At 41.4% G+C, this 22,861-nt stretch overlaps 2 protein-coding genes and 1 long non-coding RNA gene across 5 annotated transcripts; 1 reads left to right on the top strand and 2 right to left on the bottom strand.

The window, feature by feature from the left end:
* Nucleotides 1-3,086: 3,086 nt before the first annotated feature.
* LOC137606385 (NEDD4 family-interacting protein 1-like) lies at nucleotides 3,087-13,249 on the bottom strand. 3 transcript variants are annotated; one of them, XM_068331631.1, is made up of 8 exons: nucleotides 13,076-13,249; nucleotides 8,679-8,766; nucleotides 7,063-7,193; nucleotides 5,623-5,682; nucleotides 5,008-5,095; nucleotides 4,771-4,895; nucleotides 4,466-4,532; nucleotides 3,087-4,281 (listed from the first exon to the last, which is right to left on the bottom strand). In XM_068331631.1, the coding sequence occupies exons 1-8, from the start codon at nucleotides 13,103-13,105 to the stop codon at nucleotides 4,178-4,180; spliced, it is 693 nt and encodes a 230-aa protein (XP_068187732.1). In that variant the 5' UTR covers nucleotides 13,106-13,249; the 3' UTR covers nucleotides 3,087-4,177. The 3 variants fall into 3 exon arrangements, with proteins under 3 accessions (XP_068187732.1, XP_068187733.1, XP_068187734.1); XM_068331632.1 differs by lacking the exon at nucleotides 5,623-5,682; XM_068331633.1 differs by lacking the exon at nucleotides 5,623-5,682 and having other exon boundaries at nucleotides 7,075-7,193.
* LOC137606386 (uncharacterized) lies at nucleotides 13,116-18,472 on the top strand. The gene is made up of 3 exons (XR_011037848.1): nucleotides 13,116-13,255; nucleotides 13,523-13,642; nucleotides 18,333-18,472. It is a non-coding gene; the product is annotated as an uncharacterized lncRNA (long non-coding RNA).
* endou2 (endonuclease, polyU-specific 2) lies at nucleotides 17,000-22,453 on the bottom strand. Its single transcript, XM_068331630.1, has 7 exons — nucleotides 22,228-22,453; nucleotides 21,688-21,829; nucleotides 20,960-21,071; nucleotides 20,161-20,282; nucleotides 18,714-18,826; nucleotides 18,282-18,435; nucleotides 17,000-17,345 (listed from the first exon to the last, which is right to left on the bottom strand). Exons 2-7 carry the CDS (start codon nucleotides 21,787-21,789, stop codon nucleotides 17,091-17,093), a joined length of 858 nt encoding a protein of 285 aa, XP_068187731.1. The 5' UTR covers nucleotides 21,790-21,829; nucleotides 22,228-22,453; the 3' UTR covers nucleotides 17,000-17,090.
* Between the last annotated feature and the right edge of the window lie 408 nt (nucleotides 22,454-22,861).

Here is a 22,861-nt window from a genome sequence, read left to right as displayed (position 1 = left end):
CTGTTACCAAAACCTGCAATATAGGTGAACTAGAAACTCCCAATAGCCAATTCTATGTGGCCAAGTGATGAACTAGCAACTTGTCTAGTGTGAACCCCGCCTCCCACCAAACGTTATGTGGGACAGGCCCCATCCCTTCCGTGACACTACACAGGTTAAATAGTTCTAGAAAATGGAACTAAAATGGAACATCTTGTTTTTTTGGGGTTTTTTTAATACAGTGTATCTCAAACTCAAATTCCACACTTCCTGTTAGCAGAATGCGTCTCGTTAAAACCAAAGGTTTTATCTGTATTTATCTAACAGGATATACATGTTACAACTGATTTTTCCACTGACCTCTCACGTGTTCAGACATTTGCCTTCCTGAGAAGACTCTACCATTACATATTAATGATAAAATTATGTACTTTTCATTTTAAAAAAACCCTCGAAGTGCTATTGGTGCTGTATGTGCTTTGCTTTTACGTGCCGTTTGCACCCAGAGTGAATCACTTCTGTCTTCTGTAATAATAAACCTTATCAATCAATCAAACCAATCTGAATCTACCTCATTATGGATGGTAAAGTAATCCAGGACAGACACATCAGATGCAGGGTTGAATAATGTGAAACACAGTGGGTGCTTGTACACCACTCCGCTGTGGTTTTCACTAACAAGATCAGCATTACACGAAGGAGGATTCCTTTTTTAACCCTCTTTGCTATATGATAAGTGTTGCATTGTAATATAGCCTGCATGGAGCATGCAGGCTGTTACAATACAACCTGTTCCCCAAGTCAACAGTGCTGATTCATTATCATTACTTTGTAATTGCTTAATTCTTGAAATAAAACAAACTAAATTTAGATTTATAAAACAATTAACCAAGCATCAAACAGAGACTCCAGGAAATGATCTGTCATTCAGCTCATCTCAGCTGACAAGCACATGGTGGTACTGTATAGATACATACTGCATATGGACAGACACAAGAACAACTTCCTTCCAACTTGAAACAAGAAATAGTCAGTGCTTCTTCAGTTTTCAATCCAGTCAGGTATGAGACCAAACAACAAAAAAAGATAAGTATCTCGTATTTCTAAACTGCAAAAATATACCTTCCTTTTTTGTACATGAAGTGGAACATGTTTTCAAAATAACCTGAGTGTGGTGTTCAAATGCTGAAATAGCCCTAAAAAAAACAAGTACTGTACTGTTTAAAGGGACATCAATGACCCATCTCTCAAACAGACTCTTTGTCACAAACATCAGATTCAAATAGTCTTTGCGCAAGAAGCCAGTCGAGCAGAAACCAGACAAGCATGTATTTATTTAGGAAAAGTGGCTCCACTCTTCTTGTGTAAATCAAACTGTCTCCTCTTATCTTTTGATAGCTAAAACATGCAAGCGGTGCAAGCACTTCGCTGGCATACATAATTCCCATCAATTACTCCAAGAAATACTTCCATCTCTGTAAATCGAGGAGAGCTGACAAGACACAGACAGAATTTGGCACAATGGAGTTAGTTTATGAATGACATCTGGATAACAAGAATACCTGCACTGGATGACCCTACTGGAGCACAAGACATTACCAAAGGAATCAAGTGGACCGGGGCTACATTTGTGTAAGATGTGGATAAGGAACTTTGTTGTTTGTGCACTTTACAGATGAAACACTGGCAGCGGTTGCATCTGTCTGCACCTGGTAAGGTTAGTTTTTACCTGGTGTTAATGTTCTGGGACATGATCTTTGCCATGTGACAGACCACAGCAAAACGTGGAGATTTACACCACAAGTAACTGATTTTTAAATATGGAAGTAACTCGCTTTTCTGAAACTGCCAACTTGAAAGTATGTATTTCAACCCACGACTGCACACCATTTGTAATTTCGTAATGGCATCTGTTCCTGTTTTTGTTTTTTATGTAAGTGGATACAGGCAACAGGAAAAAAAAACAGTTCAAGTGAAACATATGAGAAAAAGACAGAATTATTAAGTCAGGATTCTAAAAATATTTCAGATGATTTTCAGATGGTCCAGGATCTCTTCATTTATCCACACCAGTCAACAGAATAGTCTTTTTGTATTTTTAGGCAGCAGTTCAATGTTAGATAATAAAAAAATATTGTTTATAAAAAAGACTTTAAATATTAACCAGCTTGTCAAATGCCATTTCCCCTCATTCAGTCTCAGAAAGCTTCTAGTCTGCAAACATATTTTAAGCAAGCATGAAATTCTGACTCAACTTCTATGTAGTGCTCTTGGGAATAATGTAATAAAAACATTTTTTATGAAAGGTGACCTGAATGGAACCAATGTCATATCAAGTGAACATCACCAGAGGTCAGTCATGTGGTATAGACCAGCAAGATGATGTGATGCTATGTGACAGTTTTCAGTTTCAAGTGAAACCAATGACTGTTCCAGTTTGTGTAACACGTCTTCCAGGTGGGGGGGAGCTTCACTTTCTGTTTGAGCTGCAAGAAAAAAACACTGCTGACATATGTAATTAGCCACCAACAATAAATCACCTCAATCCTTGCTCTCACACATTTGTGTGTTAAATTTAGAATGGATAAAAGCATGTCTGGTGTAGCTGAACATCATGGTCAGCTAAGCTTCCTCTTCTCTGTGGATGGATTGCCCTCTTTCAAAAACTTCAATGTTAAACAAAAACAATCAGTTACTGATTGAATTCAATTTCGTAAGTTCTCCTCTCCATTAGAAAACAAAAATTAATTTCAGTAATGTTGATCTGAATATTTTAATTTTGATACTTTTCCAAACATATGCTTCCAAAGCCAACCTGAACTTTGTCCTGTGTGGCCCGCAAATCATAGGAGGACTGTTATTAAACTCTTTATAAATATGAATATGTACTGTAATAAAATCCATGAAACCCAGAAAGACACTTAACATGTCTGTCAGGCTCTGACCGCTGTAATGCTTTGAATGCCGTATTTTGAAGTCTTTGCGGTGAACCGGCAGAGAGGAAGTGGTATCCTACTACTTAAATTTAAAAAAAAAAATTAAATGGTTTATATGTGACATTTTTACTGGAAGCATAACACAATTTCATAAATACATCAACACCACAATTTGCTTTTTCCACTTTAATTCAAAATATTTTCTAAGCCAGATATTTAAATTATCATTCAAATTCCACAAGAACAAGGGTGCACATAAAATGACTCTTATTATTTTATTGTAACACTAAAATAAAATTTTAAAAAACTCTGTATCCTCAAGTGTATTAATTTTTTCCTTGTTCTTCTTAGGGCAGAGTTTCCAAATAATTTCTAGCCATACAATATTTTTCCCCCCTCACTGGAAACAAATGGGGTTCAAGTGAACAGTAAGTCAAAATCATTTAACCAGAACCATCAAATTGCACATATGATAGACCATCAGATTATTACAGTTTACTCGCTGTGTTCTTGATCAAGGTAGCGATCCCCTGCCTGGATAAGAAGCCTGACTTGGCTTTGCTTGACTTCTCTGCTAACTTATCTTGTATAACGCAGGAGAAAAAATGTTCCCAATTGCAAGGTTTATCGTTTCACAATTTCTTAGTAGAGGAGGCAAAGAAATTTTATCATAAACACTGCTTCTGCTCCTGAATTACAAAAAAAAAAAAAAAAAAAGGAAAAAGAAGAATTTCCCTAATCATTGAGTTAAATGAATTACAAAGTATTTCACAAAGGACAAAACAGTGGTTGGAAAGGTTACACACACATCCAATTACATGATGAAATATATTATTTTACACTATGTAAATCAGCCCAGACCCACAAAATTACTTACTCACCCCTGTGTTCAGAACAGCCACTCTATCCAACTTATAATATAGAAGAGTGGTGAAAATTAATGAACAAAATTGCCCCCTGGTGGTTAAATGACAAAACAGCATATTTCACTGCTACAAACAGTAAAATTTTAAAATAAGGCATTCATTTATACATCACACACTTCATGATTGTAAATAGCACTTGACAGTTCACCACTAGCAATGGAAAGGTTTTAAAGATTTCTCAGCATTCACTATTTTACCCCCAGAATAGTTATACAGTATTGTGCCCCTTCCCAAATAAAGTTCTTTTCTCACTGTTAGTTTGGATAAAGACAGATATTATGTCTCACTATAAAGGAAGAACAAAAAAATTAAGACAGAAAAAAGTGGATTTTGATCTCAATAGATGAAGAGGACTCTGGTGCGGGGCAGAGTGGACAAAGTGTCGGCCATCTTGCGGATTCTGGCGTAGTTAATGAATCCTCGAAGGAACAGTAAGAAGCCTAAAGCCCCAAACAAAATGAACAGAGAGACCCAGCATTATGGAGGGGAAAGAAGCTAAACACACTACTTAGATAGGGTGGTTTACTCAACGTAGACATGCTGCTTCAATGGTGTATCAGTGTCACAGGCAGGAAATACAACTTGACTTCCCATTGATGGATTTATCGTAGCCAGCCTACTTACCTAAGACCAGGAACACCCACCACAGCCAGTACTGTCCATCAAAGTAACCGGGGAAGTATGTGGAGAACTAGAAAACCAACAGATTGATGGAAATAATAGGTTAGAATGATTATGCCCGGCAATGGTTTCACCCAAATCCTGCAGCATTATTTTAAAGCAGGAAGAGAGCAACATCATACTATTGGCAAAACAAAATGAAAATATCAGTGACTGTGGTGTTTCGGGGTTGTTCAGTTGTTTATCATGCAAAACGCCACATCTGTTTGAGTGTGTGTGCTGTGTAATTTTTAAGTCCCATGACACACCCTGACTATAAGGATCCATTTGATAAGGGACAGGCCAAAGCCTGAGATGGCCCCGTAGCGACCTGCAGCCGAGGTGGTCAGACAGAAAGACAGGAAGAAACCAATCCAGTTGAACAGGAATGCCACTGGAGGAGGGATAAAGAAAGAAAAGTCGTAGAGATGTCAAACTGTTTTGTAAAAAAAATTCCAATTTTATTAATCAGCAAAAGAATAAAGAAAGAGAAGTGGGTAACTAACTGAAAAAAGTGAGCATGAAGATTCCATCATTTCCTATCCTCAGCTGATCAGCATCTTCAAAGTCATCCCGGGTCACAAAGTCTTCATCCTGCAAAGGAATAAATAACAGAAGAGCAGAAGTGAGCTCACACTGGGATGCTAAGGTCTAAATGTTAGCACAACAAGGCAGCAGCAGAGTGTCCCAGAGTTTCACTTACGTTGACCGGTTTCTTCAGGTTCCGTCTGTTTTATTTAAAGCACTTCACAAAAGGTGCATTTCACATTAAAAACTAGAGACTTAAATGAAGTACGGGTGAGCGCCTGCTGGTGGAAGCCAAGCTGTGCTAACATCAGAGAGTACGGTACATACAACAGAACCCAAAAGACCAATGGAGTTACCACAGCACAACAAACCCATTTAAGTGGTATTATTGTCAACCTTACTAGGTTAAGGTTTGGCATCAAAAATGAATGTAGAGTATCACGGGAATCAGCAACTAGACACTGGCAAACACTGTAAATACAGTACACAAATGGGTGGGTAACAAACATGAACACTGCAGGTACATGTGTGTTTGCACACCAAATCTAGAACCAAATACATTTCCTCTCATCATACACTCTCCTCCCATTTACCTCCAGTGAACTGCGAATTATATCGTCAAACGTCTCCAGGCGTCCCCTGTGCTGCAGTTGCTGCTGAGCGCAAGGCAGTGTGTGGCAGAAAAACACAACACCGTCAATCAAACAGGGAGGCCTCACATGCAAAGTTATCACAGCGCATTCTAGAGTTCAGAGGTGTTAGAGCTGCCAAGTTTCAGTTGCAATGTGTGTTTGTTTTCTCTTCCAATTTGAAAAAGAAACTTTTTTTTTTTTGCATGTTGGGTATGCATGAATTTCTGCTTCCGCTAACAGACAAACTCAGAGATGGCTCTGCTGTGTGAGGCGCTTGTGTCACGGAATGTATTAGATTACTGGTGTCTCTTGTATTTTAACCCACCTGAAATCAATCCCAGTTCTGCAAGACAGAAGCCTTTATGGCTTTGTGTTTTCTTCCCCATCCTTGAGGTGTTGTAACACTAATGCTAACCTAATTACTGAAGCTGTCTCAATGTTCTAGAGTCATAATACAGCTCAAATTATTTGCTCATCCATCAGAGCTGAACCCCCCCCCCTCCTTGGTCCACCCCAGACATATGCTAACTAGCGTCCCTGGCTAGCTAGCTTAAGCAAAGTTCATTCTAGAATCATGGTTTTTTTAAACAGTTAATTCATCAAACTCAGGGGTCTGTTTCATTATTTTCTAAGCAAATGTAGTCATCCTATTTCACGCAACCATGGGAACATTGAAGTGGGTTGAATTAATAATATATTTGTTGTTCATGCATTAAATAAAAGTCAGTGGATGGAGGGTGCCACTGTAAATTAAGGACCAGCAACGCAAAAATAAGAAAATTATATTCTTTTTCCCACAGCACACAGTGCAAATTGAAAGCATATTAAACATGGAAACTTCCCTAATTAAGAGATAAATCCTCCAACCCTGTGTAGCATTTTGGTTGTACACTGATAACCCATACCTCTATCATGAAGGACAGACTGACATAAGGGTGTAGTACTCACTGCACTAGACAGTAGTTAACCATAAAACATATATTTAATGTATACAATTAAATATTTGCCCAGAATAGCAAGAAAACAGAAAAATGACCAAAGAGAGAGGTTCATGGATCCTGGGAAATTAAATCACTAAAAAAGGCATCTGTGAGTGCTAAAACCGTTGTCAAATACATTACTAAAATATCAACTGATGCAAATGATAATAAATGTTTTTCTGATGTTTATACAAGCAACAAAGGTTGATGGCTGGTTTGTGTTGTAAAAACAGACACAGTCAGGTGTGTGAAGTACAAAACTGTCTGGTGTTGTGAAGACAAATCGAAAGACAAAAACATTTCCGTCGTGGTTGCTAGGCACTTCCTGCCTTTCAGACAACAGCAGAAGCCCTAGTGTGCATCTGTGTGCATACTGAAAGTGACCACTACCGCAAAAGGGGAAAAAAAGTGAGACACTCACTCTTCCAGTTACCAAGGGAACAGTAGTCTCTGCTTTGGTTCTTTCTGCTTCATCGTAGGAAGGTAGAGTCGTCGCAATGTTGTATGATGGAGGTTTAGGGAAAACCCCGTCTTCTTTATAATCAGTGTAGGCTGAAAATGTCAAGTGTCAAACACATAAGCACAAATTTTGTTTAGTTTCCATTTTGATACCTGACTAGCAAATGCAACACATATTTACTGACATTGCCAAAACTAAAGCCTGAGTTTAACATGTTCTCTTGTGCTGAGTCACTGAAGCAGCTCTGGAAGGGGAAACAAGCTAAGACTCTGAGATGATCGCACTATATCACCTACTAATGCCTTCTGACAGCTAAGTGACTAACCTCATTAAAATATAAAGTGCTGACTGACACATAGTGTGTTATGTTCACATTTATCTGCCTGTAGAAGGGCCAGTCAGCCATTATTCTATAGCATTATTCACAATTACTGACTTAGATGTAACCAAAAGGCCCTCTGGACGCCATTTAGCTCTTCTTGAAAGATTGAATGCGCTATGTTTGATCTTCCCATCAAGGATTAGACTATTCATCCGACTCAAATTAGACATCTTTTTGTCTTATTGTCAAAATAGAGTAACATCTACTGGGCTTGCACTAGGAGCTAGTATGACTAAGCCACTGTGGCTCAGTGTAAAAGAATTGAGCAAGCCACAAAAAGCCACACTGTGTGTCCTCTCAGCATTCAATATTTGTTTATTAATGAGGATTTTAACACAAACTCTACTATAAAACACTGAATTCTTTTGATCGATCGTCCTCGCCTTGTGGTACACCAATCTGCGGGTTCAGCTTGTAAAAATCGAACATAAAATCAAAATAGCGGCGCTATTTCTGCTAGCGCCGCTCGCCAGCGGCAGTAGCGGCGCTGGCGCTAGTGAGCGAAAAAGTTGAAAGTTTTAGCCTTTTTTCCGTAAAAATAAGAACGCCACTGTGGCTACACAGTCTAAAAACCTTGTAGCCAATCTGGTATTCACTTTGCCTATGGCGAAGTGGCGAATGGCTAGCGCAAGCCCAGATTTACAAAAGATTCAGCAACTTGCCTGTCATTCTTGACCAGCACAGACCATCACTTTCACTGTTTAAAATAATGAACACTGATGAAATAAGATCGAATCAGGCATCTCTGTCAGTCAGTCATTTTCTTAACCCGCTTAATCCGCTTACGCAGGGCGCGGGGGAGCCGGTGCCTATCCCGGCAGTCTCAGGGCGTGAGGCGGGGGACACTCCGGGCACGACGCCAGTGTACCGCGGAGCCACATAGAGACAAACAATCACTCACACACACACACTCACTCCTACGGTCAATTTAGGACAGGCCAATCAACCTGAAGCGCATGCTTTTGGAGGTGGGAGGAAGCCGGAGAACCCGGAGAGAACCAACGCAGACACGGGGAGAGCATGCGAACTCCGTACAGAGCTGGACTCAAACCCGGGTCCGCCGTGTTGTGAGGCGGCAGCGCTAACCTTGATGACTTTATTATTAATAGTGCAGACCAACAAAACTGATTCTTGTGTATTAAAAACACTGAATAAACACTGAACCTGAGAACCATCTGGAAGAGCATCACCTTACCAGCATTGTCCAGTGTAATGCTGCTGTAGGGGGGCGGAGCTTCAGCTGCAACCTGTGGTCTCCCTTCTGGGTCCTCCTCATCAGGTAGCTACAGAGACAAGAAAAACCACTTCCTTGTTTATGCAAAGGTACAATAGACCAGTTGGAGGATGATCTACTTTCCATTTGAGTCACAAACTTCTGATTGATGTGATAAAGATCAATAAAATAAAAAGAGGAAGCGAAAAAAAGAAACAGGAGAACATCAAAAAGTTTCTGTGAAAATTAAGAGGATATAAGGTCTGTGACCTCTCAGTTCCCCTTCCTTTAAGTAGGAGCCACATGAGCCGGGCAATCATTCATTCATTCAATTTGAAAAAAAAATCACATTTTTGTTGTTTTAGTCAGGCTCAGTCACTCTGGATTCCTGATTTTGCTAAAGGTATTTAACAAATGGCCATTGATCAATTAAATTGGCTGTCAGTTTACAGAAAGACCACTGAGGTGGTTTTGTATACCAAATAGTAAATAGTTGATTTACACCAGATTTACATTGGATTTACCATAAGTCTACAGCGGGTTTACAGTCGGGTTTGTAGAAGGTTTACAGTAGGTCTTCTTCTTTTCTTTTCGGATTTTCCCTTCAGGGGTCGCCAAAGTGAATCAATTGCCTCCATCTAACCCTGTCCTCTGCATCCTCTTCTCTCACACCTACTACCTTCATGTCTTCCCTCAGTACATCCATAAACCTCCTCTTTGGTCTTCCTCTAGGCCTCCTGCCTGGCAGTTTAAAACTCAGCATCCTTCTACCAATATATTCACTATCTCTCCTCCGGACATGTCCAAACCATCTCAGTCTGGCCTCTCTGACTTTATCTCCAAAACCTCTAACATGTGCTGTCCCTCTGATGTACTCATTCCTGATCCTATCCTTCCAGGTCACTCCCAAAGAGAACCTCAGCATCTTCATCTCTGCCATATCCAGCTCTGTATCCTGTCTTTTTCTCAGTGACACTGTCTCTAGACCAAACAACATCGCTGGTCTCACCACAGTTTTGTACACCTTTCCTTTCATTTTGGCTGAAACTCTTCTATCACACATCACACCTGACACTTTCCTCCACCCGTACCATCCTGCCTGTACACGCTTCTTCACCTCTTTTCCACACTCTCCACTGCTCTGGACTGTTGACCCTAAGTACTTAAATCCTCCACCTTCTTGATTTCTTCTCCCTGTAACCTCACTATTCCACTTGGGTCCCTCTCATTCACACACATGTATTCTGTCTTACCTATCTAACTTTCATTCCTCTCCTTCCCAGGACACACCTCCACCTCTCTAGCTTCTCCTCCACCTGTTCCCTGCTCTCACTGCAGATCACAATGTCATCTGCAAACATCATAGTCCATGGAGATTCCTGTCTAACCTCGTTTGTCAGCCTGTCCATCACCAAAGCGAACAAGAAGGGGCTCAGAGCTGATCCCTGATGCAGTCCCACCTCCACCTTGAACTCATCTGTCACACCTACAGCACACCTCACCACTGTCTTACAGTCCTCATACATGTCCTGCAGCGCTGTAACATCTCTGCCACTCCAGACTTCCTCATACAATACCACAATTCCTCTCTGGGTACCCTGTCATCAGCTTTCTCCAGATCTACAAAAACACAATGCAGCTCCCTCTGGCCTTCTCTGTACTTCTCTATCAACATCCTCAAAGCAAATACTGCATCTGTAGTATTCTTTTTTGGCATGAAACCATGCTGCTGCTCACAAATTCTCACTTCTGCCCTTAGTCTAGCTTCCACTACTCTTTCCAACAGCTTCATTGTAAGGCTCATCAACTTTATTCCTCTGTAGTTGCCACAACTCTGCATGTCACCCTTCTTCATAAAAAAGGGGACCAGCACACTTCTCCATTCCTCAGGCATCTTCTCACTATCTAAGATCCTGTTGAAAAAACCCAGTCAGACACTCTACTGACACCTCTCCTAGACACTTCCAAACCTCTACAGGTATATCATCAGGACCGACTATCTTTCCACTCTTCATCCTCTTCAGTGCCCTCCTCACTTCATCCTGACTAATCTTTGCTACTTCCTGGTCCACAACAGTCACATCTTCTAGTCTTTGTTCTCTCTCATTTTTACACGTTCATCAACTCTTCAAAGTAGTCTTTCCATCTTCCCATCACACTACTGGCACCTGTCAATAGACTTCCATCCCTATCCTTAATCACCCTAACTTGCTGCACGTCCTTCCCATCTCTGTCTCTCTGTCTTGCCAGCGTGTATAGATCAGTCTCCCCCTCCTTACTGTCTAACCTAGCATACAAGTCATCATAAGCCTTGTTTGGCCTTTGCTACCTCTACTTTCACCTTACACTCTGTCTCCCTGTACTTCTGTCAACTCACCTCAGTGCTCTCAGTGTCCCACTTCTTCTTAGCTAACCTCTTTCTCTTTATACATTCCTGTACCTCCTCATTCCACCACCAAGTCTCCTCATCTACTTTCCTTCCAGATGACACACCAAGTACTCTCCTACCTGTCTCCCTGATCACATTAGCTGTAGTTGTCCAGTCATCTGGAAGCACCTCCTGACCACCCAGAACCTGTCTTAACTCCTTCCTAAAAGTCATGCTACACTCTTTCTTTTTTAGTTTCCATTTTGTCTTCTGTTCTACCTTTGCCCTCTTCACCTTCCTCACCACCAGAGTCATCCTACACACCACCATCCTATGCTGTTTGGCTACACTCTCGCCTACCACTAATTTGCAGTCACTGTTCTCCTTCAGATTACACCGTCTACACAAGATGTAGTCTACCTGTTTGCTCCTACCACCACTCTTATAGGTCACCCTATGTTCCTGCCTCTTCTGGAAGAAAGTATTCACTATAGCCACTTCTATCCTTTTTGCAAAGTCAACTACCATCTGTCCTTCTGCGTTCCTGTCCTGGATACCAAACCTGCCCATCACCTCCTCATCACCTCTGTTTCCTGCACCAACATGTCCATTGAAGTCTGCACCAATGACAACTCTCACTTCTAGGTATGTTCTGCATCACTCCATCAAAGTCCAACCAGAAGTTCTCCTTCTCCTCAAGCTCACATCCTACCTGTGCAGCATACCCACTAACAACATTGAACATCACACCTTCGATTTCTAGCTTCAGACTCATCACTCTGACATTCTTTTTACCTCCAGGACATTCCTAACAAACTTCTCCTTCAAGATAACTCCTACTCCATTTTTCTTCCTATCTACACCATGATAGAACAACTTGAACCCTGCTCCTAAACATCTAGCCTTGCTACCTTTCCACCTGGTCTCCAGGACACACAGTATGTCTACCTTCCTCCTCTGCATCATGTCAACCAACTCTCTACCTTTTCCTGTCCTAGTTCCAACATTCAACGTCCCTACTCTCAGTCCTATACTCTTGGCACTACTCTTCTCCCTCTTCCTCCGAAAACACTTTCCTCCTCTCCTTCTTCGACCAATAGTAGTCCAATTTCCACCGGCACCCTGTAGTTGAACAGCACCGATGGCGGTCGTTCTTAACCCGGGTCTTGACCGATCCGGTATGAAAGTCATAGGTTTGATTCGCAGCTTTGATTTGGCAAAAGTTTTACGCCGGATGCCCTTCCTGACGCAACCCTCTGTTTACAGTAGGCCTACAGTGGGTTTACAGTCAGGTTTGTAGGTTAGCAGTTCCCTTTAAAATTAATCGTTAAACATGAATTAGAATGTCAGATTCAGGGGATGTCATTACCGCTACAGCAATAATCAGTAAATGGTGTTTTTCAACAGAATTAATTATAAAGCCAATTACTAGTTCAAGTGAAGGAATGCTAAGTGAGCCAGATCGAGATAAAATGCTATCCGCAGACATGTTTCTTATATCATACGTCAAACGTAAATATAAGTGGAGTATTAACAGGAGAGGCCTTTCAACGCGTCCCCTGCTGTTCGTCATGTGCCGTTCACACAGTAGAATAGAGAGGAGTTAATGAGGTTGTACTGTACATTACATTTCAACGCTAGTTTCCAACAACGCTACGTAACTAAGACATTTAGCCCTCCTACCTAACATTTCGATCAACTCTACGCTCACAAAAATCTGAGGCTAAAGCTTTCGAACAAAAAGTCAAGTTTATATTTGAACTACAACGCGTGGACACGTTAGCATGAATATACAGCTAGCTAGATGGAGTGCTGTGAGAATGGGCTACTGTTTAAAACACGTCATGCGTCCATTAATATCACTAAATATGAGCAAATATTCAGATGGCTGACAATACGGGTTAAAATGATTTATCCAAGTCAGTGTTGGCAGCATAAGGATACTGCTGACGCTGAAGTGTGTTAATCTTCAAGGTGTTGGCTGTTACTTACACGGGTGGTGTTCACATACCTGCTGATATCGGGCGCTCGGTTCGGCCATTCCGGTTCGAGCGGCAAGTGATCAACAAAACAGGAGGGTCGCGTCACCGATCGCGAAAAAAAAACAACAATTATGTAACAGTGGAAACTGAAAATGCAAACCCTAACACAATGGAATCCTACTCCCTCGACTCTTCACACCACAATCAAGGTAAAGTAGTGGTCAGACTTTAAAAAAAAATGATTTCCTGTTAATAATTTAGATAAACTTCATAGTTGTCCATAGCATTGTTGTATACGTTTTAATTTATTCTATGTGAATTAATACATAATCCTGATTCTTTTTCCTCTGTTTTCATGTCGTTTTCAAAAAGAATCGTCATTATTGTTGTCGTAAGAGGTCGACATCTGTAGTGCTTTTATTTTGAAATCAACAGAAGCGACTAGTATCTTTCTCATTCTTGCTATCTTGACTCAGACAATGGTCGCTGACGTCATCATCACAACAAAACCTCTGCCGCCCCCCTCTGAACCAAAATGAGACAGCAACAAGCATGACAAGACAACACTGAACAAATAATAGCTACACTTTTTAACGGTAATGCATATTTTTTTCATAAATGGTTTTACATTATTAATCCCTCATCACTGCCATTACAGAGATAAAAAGTAATACAATGAAATTTAGTAAAAAAGTAAAAATAAAAAAATAAAAGTTCACCCAACGTTTTAGTTAGATAAGGTAAGTTAAGATATGATACTTTGACAGCAGTGAAATCTTGTTCATATTCTCCTTGAGCAGTGATTTCTACTGATCCAGCACTCCATCACTCTCTTTCTTGGTCAAATAGCCCTCACACAGTCTGGAAATTTGTTTAGGTTCACTGTCCTGTTGAAAAATAAATGACGGTCCAAATACATGCAAACAGGATGGAATGCCATGTCGCTGCAGGATACTGTGGTCTCTAATCTGAGGTGCTGTTAACTATTGGTTTCTGAGGCTGTTGAGTCAGATGAACTAATCTAATCTGAACTAATCAGCAGCAGAGGTAATGTTTGGTCTTCTGTTCCTGGGGCGGTCCTCATGTGAACCAGTTTCATTATAGCATTCAATGGTTTGTCTACATTTGGGGATACATTCAAAGCTTTTCCAATTTTCCAGATTGACTGACCTTCTGTTCGAAATGTAATCATAGATTATAATTTCTCATTATATACATATGTATTAAATATGAAAACAGTATATACTGTATATATACAGTACACTGTATATAGATAGATAGATAGATAGATAGATAGATAGATAGATAGATAGATAGATAGATAGATAGATAGATAGATAGATAGATAGATAGATAGATAGATAGATAGATAGATAGATAGATACTTTATTAATCCCGGAGGAAATTGCATATATCCACTGCTCAGGCATTACATAACAAATAATACTGGATAAACACCAGGAGAAAAGGAAACACTGACATCACAGGACATACCACAAGACATACATTACACTAACAGACAGACACATGCAGCACTAACAGGACTTATATACTAAACTATAACTAAAATATAAACAGGATAAAATTTAAAAATATTACAGTATTAAAATATAAACAGTATAAAATAAAATCTAAACAGTATATAATTGAATTAAAATATAAAACAGTATAAAAATAAATAAAATATATATATATAACAGTATAAAATTAAATTAAAATTAAATTAAATCCATTTTCAACCCCGTGCTGACCTCGCCACCTCCCCCCCGCTCCTCCTGAGAGAGTCATTGTACCCCCTGATGGCACGGGGCACGAAGGAGGACCTCAGCCTCTCTGTGGAGGCGCTGTGTGACAGCAGTCTGCCGCTGAAGGTGCTTCTCTGCTGGGAGAAGGTGGTGTGTAGGGGGTGTCTGGTGTGGTTCATGATAGCCTTAATTTTAGACATGGTCCTGCTCTCCAGAAGCATATCCACAGAGTCCAGGCTCAGCCCGACCACTGAGCTCGCTCTGCGGATGAGTCTGTTCAGACGGTCCATATCTCTTTTCCTGGCCCCCCCACCCCAACACACAATGGCGTATGACAGCACACTGGAGACTACGGACTGATAGAACATGAAAAGGAGCTTAGGACAGATGTTGAAGGAGGCCAGCCTCCTTAGGAAGTACATCCTGCTCTGCCCCTTCTTGTACACACAGTTCGAGTTGAGTGACCAGTCCAGTCTGCTGTCTAGCTACAGTCCCAGGTACTTATAGTTTTCTACCACCTCCACCTCACTGCCTTTGATGATCACCGGCTGTGGAGAGGGAGGTGCCCGCCGGAAATCCAGAACCATCTCCTTTGTCTTGGAGACGTTGAGCTGGAGCTGGTTCTGTTGGCACCACTCCACGAAGTCAGCCACCAATGCCCTGTACCCCCCCCCCCATCACCCTCCCGGATACATGCCACTATCGCGGTGTCATCGGAGTACTTCTGTATGTGGCATGTATCCGAGTTGTGCTTGAAGTCTGATGTGTAGAGGGTAAAGAGAATGGGGGATAGAACGGTCCCCTGTGGCGCCCCCGTGCTGCTGGTCACCATAGAAGACAAACAGTCCCCCATACGGACGTACTGTGGTCTGTCTGTTAGGTAGTCCGTAATCCAGCTCACGAGGTAGGGGTCCACAGCCATGGAGGTCAGTTTATCCTGCAGGAGCTGGGGCTGGATGGTGTTGAAGGCACTCGAAAAGTCGAAGAAGAGCACTCTGACGGCACAGTCCCCGGCGTCCAGGTAGGAGAGTATGCGGTGGAGGAGGTACAAGACAGCATCGTCAACCCCAACCTTGGCCTGATAGGCAAACTGGAGAGGGTCCATAGCACCCTGCACCTGTGGACGCATGAGCTCCAGGACCAGTCGCTCTAGGGTCTTCATTACGTGGGAGGTAAGAGCGACCGGTCGGTGGTCGTTGAGCTCAGTAGGGCGTCCTTTCTTGGGTACAGGGACAATGCAGGAGGTCTTCCACAGTGACGGGACCCTCCCCAGCTGCAGACTGAGGTTGAACAATTGTTGCAGGGGGTCCCCTAGTTCCGAAGCACAGGCTCGGAGGAGTCTTGGGGAGACCTTATCTGGTCCAGCCGCCTTGTAGGGACGGAGCCTCCTCAGCGTTGTCGTCACCAGGTCTGCAGTGATGATGGTCTCGGTCGTGGTGGGAGCAGGAGGTTGTGGCGAGGTTGGAAGTCCAGTGGTTGAGGTGGGGCCGTTGAGCTTCGCAGTTCTTGGAGTGGGCTCGGGAGAAGTGGCAGGGGTGGAAGGAGAGGAAGCACAGGAGGAGGGAGCATCAGTGGAGCGGTCTGTAGGGCCAGGAGAGGCCTGTAGGCCAGGAGAGGTCTGTAGGACCGAACAAGCTGGTCTCCCGGTAGCGCTGTTCAGTCCTGCACAGCGCCGTCAGTTCGTCCAACTTGTTCGGTAGAGAGTTCACGTTCCCCATGATGACGGAGGGGACGGAGGGCTTGACTCTCCTCCGGTTAGCGGCTCTAGCCGTTAGTCTAGTCCTTTCAACTCGACCCGCTCGGCATCCGCGATATCTCCGTCGGAGCTCAGCGGGGATGAGATCGCGTGTTGCTGGGTCTCCTTTGACCTCTGAGCAGAAGAAACTGCAGCCTGCTCGCGCATGCGCAGAAGATCTAGATCTAGATCTAGATATATACAGTATGAGTGTGTATATATATACACACACACAGTATATACATATATACTGTATATGCATATATATATATATATATATATATATATATATATATATATATATACACACATATATACGTGTGTGTGTGTGTGTGTGTGTGTGTGTGTGTGTGTATGTGTGTGTATGTGTGTGTGTGTGCACTTCTACCACTGCGAATATACTCTGGAGCATGTGTGTTTTATGTCTTATAATCATTGTACAAGAGACCAAAAACAACACAACTGGGTCTTGTAAGGTTTTATTGTATCTTTATCTAAAATAAAAACACATCAATACCTGTGACACTTTGTATGCAAGCTATATCCCAAATGGATTTTTTCAAGTTAGCGATTCATCCGGTACTTAATGAGCACAGGGTACGTGGTGCCTATGTGCTTTTGATTGTAGTGGTGGCAAACAATCTCCACATCGTAGAAACTGAACTGGACTTTGACACTCTCGTTGGGCGAGGTAAGGAAACAGAGGGTGTAGAGGGCAAACTCAAACTCAGGACTGACACCAATGAAGATGCTGCCCTTTGGCTTTATGCCATTCTTCCAGCTGAACTGTAGTGCCAGGATGTGTTTGTTCTCGTCAGGCTAAAGTGAGAGATAGGAAGACCATGACAATGGTTAGAGATCCAGAAAGTAGCTGCAGACTTGTTCTTATCAGTCAAAGGGGAAGAGATGAAAGAAAAAAATAAAAGGAAAAAGGAAGGAAAGAAAGGGAGAAATACAGAAGATGAGAGTGAAACTGTTACTGTGTGATCATTTTAATATCAGTCTTGACAAAGAAATGAAAAAAGTAAAATGTTAGATACGATAATAATAAAAATACTCATGAAAAGTAGAAGATAGTGTATCTCATTCACAAGTCAAACATCTTTAGATCATGCCCCTCTTTAAAAGGAATCAGAAAAAGCTTAAAGAGATAAAATGTTGTGGCAGACTAAACCAACAGACCAGCCATTGGCTCATCATAAAATTGAATGTAATCATGTCCTTTTACTACTACTCTTCAGTACTGGATATTGCAAAATAGGCAGTTTAAGCTGCATGGGTCTCTTTTTCTTTAATTTCACAGATAAACCTGGCTGCAAAGTTTACAATAAGTAATTAGTTTATATTAAACTTCTGTGCACTCAACATGGAACTTGATTTACATTCACCTTTGAACTGAAAATAATGTCTGCACCTTAACATAAGGCCACCGACAAGGAAATATCCTCAATCACGCTCAGATAAGATAGACAAAATGAAGCCCTACGCTAACCCTGCTCAAAGAGAGAGAAGCATCATAGAAAGTTCTGAGGTTAATCTTTACAGTAGTGTGGAAGAACAATAATGAGGGCAAGAGTTTAAAGACCAGCTACAACTTGGGAAGAAAGAGACAATTAAGAGACAAAGAAAAACCAATGTTATAGAATCTCAATAGATTTTTTGAGTATTATTAATATATGATCATTTTTGCCATATTTAGAAAATTTCCCAATTTTGGTCCATCTCATTTAAAGCAAGAAATGCATAACATCATACCCGAGGAGACTTTGCATCGACACTATAGCCTTTGTAATCAATGTGTCCCAGTTTTTCCTGTAGGTAGAGCTGGATCCAGTTGTGGAACCCAATGACAGTCCGCCCTCCTCTGGTCTCTCCAACAAACACATGTTCAAACCCTGAAGAATCTGGTCTGGTGGCAGACAGAGACGTCATATCAGTTATTTCGGTTTATATTTTGCAACTGTATCAATAACGACAAACAGATTGTATTATATCAGTACCCTTTGAACAAAACATGTTTAGTGCCGATGTCCATACAGTGTGACACAAATAAATGTTTTATTTGAAGCCATGATGCTGACTGTATGTGTTACAGAGAGTCAGTTTGTCACAGTGAGACAGTTACCATCATACTACCAGATTCCATTGGTGAAGTTATATTTGGATGCTGAGCTAAATTCCACCCACCTGCTTGATCCTCTCCTTGCATAAAGCTCAAACCAGATCCTGTACAGCTGCTCCTTGAATTGTGTCTCATCCGCTGGAGAGAGATGCTTTTCTACCAGGTATTTATGTGCTATCTGCAAACAGATGACACTTGGCAATAAACCTTTATAACACAATAAGTGTTGCGATGGTCATATCAGTGAAGTGGACATACAGCTGACTGGATAAAAACACAGGTGTGTGCTTGTTGGTAAATCCACCCTGGTGCAAGAACATCCTAATTAAGGAAGCTCTTTGCAGCCCAGACATTGAGTTTGTAGCTATGACTCTGCCCTGTCAATCTGCCACAAGACATTCCTCAAGTTTTTCATCATATAATCATCCAAGGACCAACACGGTAAATGAATCATCAGCTATTTGAGCCTATCTCTGCTGACAATGGGTGGAATGTGGGGCACACCCTGAACAAGCCACTAGTCTATGGCAGGGACGCATGAAAGTCAAGTAATCACACTCGCATTCATGTTCATGTGCAGTTTAGAATTACAGATCGGTGGTGGAAGTCGGGCAACCCACGTAGTCACAGGGAGAACATGCAAACTCAACACAGAAAAGTTGGAGGAGGATTTGAACCCAGGACCTTCATGCTGTGAGACAACAGTGCTACCCACTATTTTGCTACATAGTGGGTAGCACTGTGGTCTCACAGCAACAGTGCCTTAAATGATCATCACCCAGTGGCATTAAAGTCTTCAGCAGTGAAAGCTTTTGAAAGTATCACAAAAGGGAGGTTTTGAACATCTAGAGTATAATCATGGGGTTGTTGTTTTTTTGTTTTTTTATAATCAGAATTCTCATCTGAATTTCAATTGCATCTGAATGTGGTGAGTTGTTACACAAACCTCCATCTTCTCTCCCTGAAGGACAAGCATACAGACTTTGCTGTGTTTCCTAATTCTCTGCGCTTGTGAGCAAATATACCGATATTTACTGATGAGGAGGATAAATGACTGTTGTGCATTTCTGTGTCTCTTTACAGTACAGCTCTACTAATGTATCCAAATCAGTTTTCAGGATGAACAGGATCATTCTAACTGATAAATGCGTTGTTACATCATTAATGATCCTACTAAATAAATGACATTACCTGAAGTGATACCTCAGGAGAAGAAATCTGACCCATCTACCATCCACAGCAGACAGAAGCTTAGTCATTCATTACTGAAGTCAATCAAATTCACAAGATCTACCATTAAATGCATGAAGCACACAGTATAGGACATTCACAATCATTCAGATGTTGGACACAACTTGTGCCTAATGTCAATGTTAGCAATAAAAGTAATAACTGAATCATTGGAATGTCCTGTTTAATTTTGCCATGTGAATCCAGTCATTCGTGGAACTTTAGATTAGCTCTAATTCAATCTTTAACACAACTATGATTTTCAAATGCCTCCACAGGTACCTTCATGGTGGGGGTCTGAATGATGGAATCCAGGAACTTGTGATTCTCTGCAACCTCCTCTGGGGTCACAATTTCAGGCTCCCCAGTGTCACTCTCATAGTTATCCAACAGCGAGATAAAGGCTGCAGACACAAAGGCAGGCATTCCTTATGAAGGATGATAGTGTAGCGTTTGAACACATGTAATATAAAGTCCTGTCCACTCTGAGAAACACAGAAAAAGAAAACTGCGAAAACAACTAAGCACAGCTCTAGTGAGCAGGAAATGGATAGTAAAGGAGGTTTGTAGAAACTGAATAAATCACAAAAATAGCATGTAGGACAGCACCCTCAGGATGAACTCTGAATACCCTGCTGTTATATAATGCAAATCCATATTAAAGCTTTCTCTTGCATGCTAAAAAATATAAATCTGTGAAAACATCACAAAAAACTGCCAAAGGGAAATGTGTTTCAGAAGTTATCAGGCGGAGGAAAATGTAAGAGAGGCCAGTGGTTGCAGAGGATCATGTATTCGCTGCATACAGCACAGTGAACTCTTCATGCGCCGTGCTTACGCAACATGCCACTGCTCATCACAAGGCAATTACAAGCAGATGAAAAAGCTTTATTTTGAAGGGTGGTAATGGTGAAGATAAAAGTAAAACTGAAAAACTGCAGTGGAATGTATGAGGTATCCAAAAATATAATCCGATGGTGTAGAAAGGGAGGCAAAATAAATATTTTGACTCAAATTGTGGCAAATCATGGTAATTTTTGTCTGTATGATACGTCCCAAAAATAGACCCTCATTCACTCACCCAAAAATGTCTCCTTTTTGAAAATGTTCTCATCGACAAAAGTAAATAGAGGAAATCCTGCTCCATCATTGTTATCGTCATTGTTGACGGCCAGGCTGTCTCCAGCTTTGCCCTGAAACAGGACGAGAACCACTCAAACCCTTCACATGATATGAACGTGTGTATCTTGAAAGGTTAGACAAGTCTGGACACACCACATTCAATGGAACAGTGGACCTAATAACAGAGACCCATTCTCCAGCGTTTGCTGGTTGAATCCTCCATCTTATTTTTCTTTCAGCAGCTCAGCTTTTTAAATTCATAACACCAACCAACTAGCTGTTTAACTGTCAGAGATGAGTTCACATCAGTGTTTGTTTGAAAACTGCCCTGCACCTTTGACTCTAGACTAGAGGACGCTTTGACCATGGTCATAAAATACCAACTACTCCAGAAAAGCAGCTGCAGGCTAGCAGTTTTCGTATTTGGCAATCTAGGATATTCTCATTTGATGAGGATAACTTGTGATTTCATAAAAGATAACTTGCGTCTTCATTATTTGGGCCCTTGTATCATTCTTTCTGTGCACAGGAATGAATAATCAAAATGTGTGTGTGTGTGTGTGTGTGTGTGTGTGTGTGTGTGTGTGTGTGTGTGTGTGTGTGTGTGTGTGTGTGTGTGTGTGTGTGTGTGTGTGTGTGTGTGTGTGTGTGTGTGTGTGTGTGTGTGTGTGTGTGTGTGTATCGCACCTGCAGAGAGATCCTGTAGTCTTTTCCAGGTTTGAGTCTGTTGACATCGTTGTCCCACAGCTCCTGCACCATGGCCGACAACTCTCTGTCACTCTCGATCATACTGTGGCTCAGCTGCCTTCTTTGCCCTGCAGTGGTTGAGCTGTGGATTGCGGATCATTTGTATTCAACTAGCTATTGTTAAGGCTTGCTTAAATTCAACAGCCACCTACTACCACTGATCAAAAGACTGCCATCAAACCAGATACAGCTATGAAAACAGTTGAAGTTGACTTTGCAAATATGTTTTAAATAGAATGAAGATCTGATTGGTAAAAATAAAGGGATATTTTTCCTAGAATATCACAAGTCTATGGTGACCTACAGGCAGGCCTGTGAAAGTCTACAACTTTTCAAACCAGTCACATTTTACATTGAACAATGCAGTCCATAAAAACACGGCTGACCGCAAATCATGATGTCACACTGAGCTCACTCAAACTTTGTCCTCACCATCGTAGCATCAGGTCCCCACCCAAAAACACACTAATTTTTCCTTACCTGGATGAGGTTCAAAAGTTCTGCAATATTGCTGGAGCTCCTCAGCATTGGTTAGGTGCCTTTGAGAGCAGGTGTCATTACAGGCATAGCAACGGTAGTTCAGTCAGTCAGTCAGTGAATGGAGACAGACAGTTGCTTTTTTTCAGTGGGGGGGCTAAACAGAGAGCAGGACAGGAAAGGGGCCGTTTTAAAGGGTTATCGCCTGTCAGCAACTCTAGCCAAAGGGATTACACCATGTTGTCGTCTCTTTTCAATCTCAGGCTAAAATGTGGACTCTTTGTTTCTTTAGTAGTTCATTGTTTCTCTCTGCCACAGCATAACCTCTGGATTACAAGGTCAATATGGGTCACGTTTCAGGTAAGAAGATTGCAGTTGAGGCTTTCGAGCATGCTCGAAACACTCGGTCAAAACACAGAGAAAGAGAAAACACCCAAACAATTTTATCATTTTTGATTTTAATTCTCTTTCTTGAATGAAGACGATAAGTTTAACCAAGCCGGGGAGACCTTTCTGATCCAAAAACTCATTTTGCAAAAAATCCTTGAAACAGATATGAACAAGGCAATTGACATTGTTGTGGAGAGAAAGCAAACAGAAAATGTGTTCATCGTTTCAGACAAAACTAGACAAACAG

Source organism: Antennarius striatus, chromosome 13 (assembly GCF_040054535.1).
Source record: "Antennarius striatus isolate MH-2024 chromosome 13, ASM4005453v1, whole genome shotgun sequence".
NCBI lineage: Eukaryota > Metazoa > Chordata > Actinopteri > Lophiiformes > Antennariidae > Antennarius > Antennarius striatus.
The sequence above is the reverse complement of the archived record's forward strand: the minus strand, read 5'-3'. Positions and strand labels throughout refer to the sequence as shown.